Source organism: Ailuropoda melanoleuca, chromosome 16 (genome assembly GCF_002007445.2).
Source record: "Ailuropoda melanoleuca isolate Jingjing chromosome 16, ASM200744v2, whole genome shotgun sequence".
In the NCBI taxonomy this organism is placed as follows: Eukaryota; Metazoa; Chordata; class Mammalia; order Carnivora; family Ursidae; genus Ailuropoda; species Ailuropoda melanoleuca.
This window is the reverse complement of record NC_048233.1, coordinates 65,656,280-65,663,028: the sequence shown is the minus strand read 5'-3', so window position 1 is coordinate 65,663,028 and position 6,749 is coordinate 65,656,280. Positions and strand designations below refer to the sequence as shown.

Below are 6,749 nucleotides of genomic sequence, written 5' to 3'. Positions count from 1 at the left end.
CCGGGGGCGGCGCTGGCTCGGGGAAGCCAACCCCAGCCCCCCGAGCGCCCCGCCGAGCGCCGCCGAGGCGGGACGCGCGCGGAGGAGAGCCGAGCCGCGGGTTAGCGCCCGCCGGAGCCTGCCGCGCGGGCTGAGGCGCTAAAGGGCTTACCCGGGAGGGGGGTGGGAGGCGGGGAGACGCTCCCCGTTAAATAGCGCGCTCCGCCACTCGCTGGCGCTCACGCCGCGCCCGCTCGCCCCGCGCCCGCCGCCGCCGGACCGCGCCGAAGAGGAGGGGGCGTTCCCCAGACCATGGCATCCACCGAAGGGTGAGGGGCTCTTCTGCCGACCCGCGGGGGAGCGGGCGCGCGCGCGGGGTGGCCCCTCAGCCGGGATGGGGACCCGGAGACGTCGGCGCCGGGCCTCAGAGACGGTGGCGGAGCGGTGGCTTGGCTGGGGGTGTGGGATGGTGGCGAGGGGATTGGTTTTCCTTGGGGAAGTAGCTGCTTAACCCTCTGTAGATGCGGGGGACAGGCGACGGTTTTATTTGAATTAAAAGGGTACGGTGGAGGTGTGAAGAGTCCGACGAGGAAACGCTCTTGAGGTTACTTTGGACATTTAAAAGCGGGACGGGATGGGGCACGGTGTGAGCGGCAGATATTGCCCCGGGGAAGCCGCGCTCGGAGCGCGGCGCGGGCTGGAATGTGGGGACCGGCCCGGGATGAATGAGCCGGTACCGGGACCGGGGCGGGGCGAGCACCCGCGCGCGCGGCCTTGAACGTCAGCTTTGCAGAGTCGCGGAGCAGATGCCCGGTCTGCACAGATCGCACCTTGTCCTTGGATGGCGGAATCTCCCTGGCCAGCTCTAAGGAAGAGTGGAAGAGATTTGGGTGCTTCCCGGGAAGAGGCGGGAAAAGAAGTGATTTGGGGCAGGGACAGGAGTCCCCAGATGCCAGCGGGTGAAGCGCTGGCTTCCCCATTCTGCCTGGGGCAGTGGAGTCCTCTCCTGCCTCAAGAGGCGGCAGTTGGAGGGGGAATGTTCTCAGTGACAAATGACAGCTGTCTTGAGCAAGGGGGAGATGGGGCTGCAAGGGGCAAAAGGATCCCTTGAGTACTCACACCCCAAAGGAAGGTTCCAGAACAATGTCCCTGGATGAGTATTTCCCAGGAAACTTTTCTGGCTTGGTAGAACCCGAAATAGGGTAAAAGGACTGATTGGGGAGGTCAGCTCCTTGGTTAATTCATGAAATTGCACTAGCCACTTGCAAGAGATCACTGGATCCAAGTTGTGTGGAAAGCAGCTCCTCTGGGCCCAGGTGAAGAATCCTTGGTGTGGGCACTTTCCATAATTTCTCTCTAATAAATTTTACCAATGCCACAGGCTTGTTTTGGGGGAAAGGCTCTCTAAGTAGGAGTAAAGAACTGGTTCCAAAGTCAGATCTTTAGATTCCAACCTCCAACAAAATGAAGGTATTTCCAAAACCATCTCTCTGTGTTCAGAAGGAACTCATCCTTTTTCTGTCCCCGGCAGTCCTTCCGAGAGAGTCTGGAACCTTATGGTAGCATGAGATTTCTTCTCTCTCTTCATTCTAACATTTCAGCAGTGTGGACTTTTTTTGATGATTATTTCTCCAAAAAAAGATACTCCAGAAAGACATGTGTACAAAGAAGGTGGTACATTGTACTAAAACAGAGATGTGGAATTAAATATTAAGAGCCCAGATGGCTCAACCTCAGAGTATTTCCCTGCTGAATCAGTCTTTCATATTAAGAAAGACATAAAGGCATTTCTGGCTGCCTTCGTGGCCCTTTAGACTTACCCTGCGTGTAAAGACTAGGTTCAGAAACATCTTTGAAAGAGGTGGATGCTGGGCGTCTTTCAAATCTTGTACCCAACTCACTCCTTATTTTGATAGCCGGACAGGGAAGGGAAAGGTTAAGGCAACAACAAAGATCCCCCCAAGGTGTGTATCTCACCTCTGCTCTAAATGAGAGCTGTGAAATGATCTGACATTAAATACAGAGCAGAAGTGATTTTCAGTATTTTTAAGATTCACAGTCAATTAATGCCGAATCTGTGCACTGTGCATAGTTAAGAAAAGATGGGCCAAAAAAAACCCCTTGTATTTAGGAGATGAAAGAACTGAAAAAAATTGAAAGGCTGGGAAACATATAGCAAGATCTATTAACCATTATCACGTAAGAGCAGTAACTGAGAAGCAGGTGACATTTTCAGAAGCCCAGGTCTTTCTCCATCTCTTCCTTTCTTCCAGCTTTTCTTCCAGGAGCATTTACCGAGCACTTGGGTGGACCTCACACGGAAGGCACTCTACAGGGATACAAACACACAAACAGCCTGAGAGCTGGCTTTTAGAAGGTCGGCTCCAATCAACGATTAGTAAATTGTTCGTATGGTTTGGTGAGATTCTCTTGCCTCTTCTCACATCTTTGATTAATGTGCCTTATAAACAGAAGTTCACGGAGAATCCTCAGGCCAGTTGTCTTTGTTGGCTTTTGCTTTCTACCAGTGTCGAAGCTGTTTCTCTGTAACACATTGCTGAGAAGGAAGCAAAAATAGCAATACAGTTATATGTTTTCAATACCTGTATTTGCAGTTCTACTCTGATCGAGAATGTTTGAGAAATGGGAGAGTATGGTAAACTGGCCATCTTGGTTACCACTCCTTTGGTGATAACAGTTACTGTCAAATACATGTGCCGATTCCCAGTTAGAAGCAATAGTGACATCTTAGGTTTGTTTAGCACCCGGCTGGCAAAGCTCATCTGTATATATCATCACATTTGATTCCACCAATGTCTGTGAAGTAGGTGGTCCAGTGAAAATGGACTTTAAGAATAAAATCGTATAGAATGTAATGTCACCTTTCCGGGAAGATTCCAGGACTTGGCAGAACTTTGGGGTTATCACCTGGAAATGTCAGTTATCATTGAAGAGTATACGAGGCATGTTTAGCACAGAAGGTTATTGGCTTTCTCTCAAACCTTTGGGATACACACCCTGCAAATTGCCTTTTGGAATATTCTTGTTATCAGCCTGTGTGCTCAGTCTTTGCCTTCGCAAAGTATACTCAAAGGCGGTTTGGTTATTTGAGGTTTCTGATTATTTGGAACTGGGATTATTATATCCAGTTTCCATAAAAGTCAACAGTGGACTCTTTGGTAGTTCCCAGGCCCCAAGAGGTATTTTCTTGCAAAGCAAAGTCTAATTTGATAGTTGAGCATTCTTTTTTTTTTTTTTTTTTCTGGCTGCCCCCACATGGCTAGAGTTACGGTTTTAGGCCCCTGACCCAAATTGGAAAGAGATTATAAGTAGTTGGTGGCAGACAGGCTAGGGTCAATTATGGACCAAGTTACATCGGAGCGTCTAGATGTTGTGGAGGTGGACATTTTAGAAATACGTTCTGGGGGGTGAAGGACTGCTAAGTCTCCATGTTTGTCAGGAACCCACAGACGTTCTGTCTTCTGATCAGTTCCCAGGAGCCAAGGGGTCAGGGCGAAAGCCAGCCACAAGGGCTTGGGTTTCAGTTTGACTAAGAGAGCAAATGAAACAGAAAACTGCTGACAGCAGGAAAACCCTGGCAAGAGAGACCTCTGGATTTATTATTTCAAGCAAACAAAAGCAAAACATAAAGATTGCCATCTCCTTCCTACCCTGGGGAACGAGGTTGAGGTCAGTGGGAGGAAGAGCTCACGGAGTGGACTTATTGGAAAGCGAGCGGAGGGCATGGGGTTTGGGGTCTAGAAGGGTTTGCATCTTGCATGCCTCGGGCTTTGCTGCCGCCTTCATTTCTCATTTTGAAGAATATAAAAATCAGCCTCCTTGGGTAAAAGAGATAATAACGGAATTATGAAAAAGCCATTTCATGTGTAAGAAGATAGGCTCTTGTGAGGGACCAGAAGCTGAATTCCAACACAAAACAATTTCTAGACCCAAACGAAACTGGATTTCCACCAAATGAACTGAAGAGCCAGGGTGTTAAAAAACCAAAGGACAGGTCTGCCCGTCAGTATCAATGGCCGCTGCTTCTGCTCTTTTATACAACACAATTAGGTACTGTCTCCTTTCGCTTAAAATTTAAGGAAATTGTCAGACAAGGAAAAGTGCCTAAGAGATAGTGCTTCGGTTGCAGAAAATCAGCAATATTTAACGGCTGTGAGTGAAATTTCTGGGTCATTGTGCCATAAATCCTAGAGATCCAGGATTGCAAAGCTTTTCACAGTTTGAAGCTCTACACAGGTTGATTGCAATGTAAATTCCCCCTCCCCACCCTCCTCTATGACTGTATTACTAATGCCCAGATGTCTGGTTTTCCCCCATTTAAAGGCAAACTAAATTGTTTTCCATGCTGATTTTTCCCCCAAGGGACCGGCTAGTCCCTCAGAAGTAACTGCATCTACTCTTCATTTCAATGACCTGCGATGATTATTTTAATCAAAAAGACACCAATAATTTAAAAAACCTGCTAGCAATTGTAGACAGGAGTATTCCTCTCTAGATAAAATTCTAGTTTTGCCGGCATTTTAAGAACTTGTCCTTGAAATTGGAAAAAAAAATCGGACAAATGCCATATACCGCCTTGCCTGCAGACTTCCCTCCTTGCTCTTAACAGCTTGTTGGGGGCAAGCAGCATGTTTCATAGCAAGGGTTTTAGAATCCAGATTATGGCAAATCTCTTTATTTCCCAGATCCTGGGCGTGCTCTCCCCTCCCTCTGCCCGTGCCTCACCCCTCAACGCACCAAGTGCCAAGTCCTTGGAATGAATTCATTAAAGGAGTGTTTAAAAATACCTCATTGCTCCCATCTCCACGTGCTCCATCATTGATTGGAGGCAGATGGGCGGCATATTTGTCAGTAGAGTAGAAAAGGACTAGCATCTCGTTATAAATCTGTCTGGTTGGCTTCAAGTGATGGCAGAAAAGACAATGGGCCTGCGATATCAGAGGCAAATGGTGAAAAGGGAAGATCCTCAAACTTTTAAAAAGAATAACTAATTTTCTTAGTGCTTTGGCGTTTTTTTCCCCCAAAATGGTTGTTTTTCACTGGCGTTGCTATTTATTTACTTATCTTTCACTGATGGAGTCATCTAATTTTCCATGTAGATGAGCAGGTATGACGGCCGTCTGCTGAACCGCCGCCTGGTGTTTCTGGCGATCTTGGGAGCTCCTTTGGATTATGGCTCATTGAGCAAGGGCTGTCCTTTAACAATGGGACGAACTCTGTTTTGGTGGCTGGGCTTGGTCTGTGTCAGTCCTGGCTCCCTCTAGGATACAGGATGGTTCATGTTAAAGACGCTGAGTGCAGTCCCTGGAGACAAGGAGGGAGAGGTTTCCCCTCCCACACACCCCTGTATGTATGTTAGAGGCTTCGCTTACACCACCGAGAGTACTTTCTTCTGTGACATTTGGTCAGATGTGCCATCTGTCCCTCGCCCTTCGTCATCTGGCACGGGACTGTCTCTCGTGTGCTCCTGCCATCCTGGGTTCCCAGGCGCTGTGCTCTCAGGATCAGGGGGCTGGTGGCGAGGTTGGAAGCGGGTCTGAGGCTCGTCTGCATCCCAAGCCTTGCTCTTCCCCCAGCACTAGCCCTGAGGGACTGGGTCACTGCGGACTGTATGGGGCCCCCATTCAAGTTATGTGTTGACTTACACAGGGTTTTGAAAATGTTAGAATTATTTGCTTATAAACCTCTTTCACCTAAAGAAGGAGTTCTGATTCTGGCTTCTGGCAAACATTGGGAAATTTGATGGCAAAGGCTGTGTCCTTTTGTATTGGTACAATTCACTGAGCCCTGTGTTGTTTTAAGCACTTTATATGTATTGTCTTATTCAATCCCCACCACAGCATGATGCACAAGGACTGTTATCATCCCCATTTTACAGGTATGGAAATTGAGGCATAGAAAGATTAAAGAACTTGCCCAAGTTTTCACAGTTAGTGAGTGGCAAAGACAAGCTGTAAATCCAGGCAGGCAGGCTCTGGCACCCTGGGTCCTAACCATTAGACTACACTGCTTAGACCCACAGGACTGAGGTCAGCTGGGGCCAAGTGGCTGTTCCCTGAGACAGGGCATGTGCCTTTCAGGTTGGGCGCAGTGTTTTCTGAGACTCCTGGCGTGTGTTGCCTGCTCGACCTCTAACCTCTCTAAGGCAGCCTTTGAGAGAATGAGAGCTTGGGTTCTGTCCTCTTCTGGACTGTCACTGCCCAGTGGTTGTGAATTGGGAGAATTCTTCAAAACCCCATCTCTAGGACATTTTCATGTCCATTCCAGCTACTTTTTCTTATTAACCTTTTAACCACTACCTTCTTGTTATTTCCTTTAACTTTGCTCTGGGTTGTTCTTAATGATCAGTTCTTTTGTAATTATTGACTGTCAGGATGCAGGTAACACAGTCTTATCCAGAAACCGGGCTCTGAAACAGGCCAGCCAGGGCATGACCACAGGGGTCCCATCCTTTGGAATGCTGAGCCTTGGGCATGCACTTCTTAGTGGCAAACGTAGCTGAGTATTTTACGGCTCTGGAATTTATCGTTTCCTGTATGATTTCAAGTGTAGAGGTTTAGGGTTGTGACTTACCCACTTTCCTAAAACAGCTGTTACCCTGCCCTTTTAGGAGTAGGGCTGATATTGTTGTTTTTTGTTTTGTTCTGTTTTGTTTGCAACATATGCAAACGGTGATGACTAGAGATGTTTTTTAAATCAAGGAAAACATTTTTTTCAGAGGTCATATTGCTGTGTATTTAAGCACAGTT

The 6,749-nt window shown here is 47.8% G+C and overlaps 1 protein-coding gene across 1 annotated transcript in view; it reads left to right on the top strand.

The window, feature by feature from the left end:
* Positions 1 to 22: 22 nt before the first annotated feature.
* Positions 23 to 6,749, top strand: part of SLC1A2 (solute carrier family 1 member 2) — a 142,498-nt gene continuing 135,771 nt past the window's right edge. Inside the window, exon 1 of the mRNA XM_034645133.1 lies at positions 23 to 308. Within this exon, the coding sequence (XP_034501024.1) occupies positions 292 to 308 (17 nt within the window). The 5' untranslated portion in view covers positions 23 to 291. The remainder of the gene's footprint in view (positions 309 to 6,749) is intronic.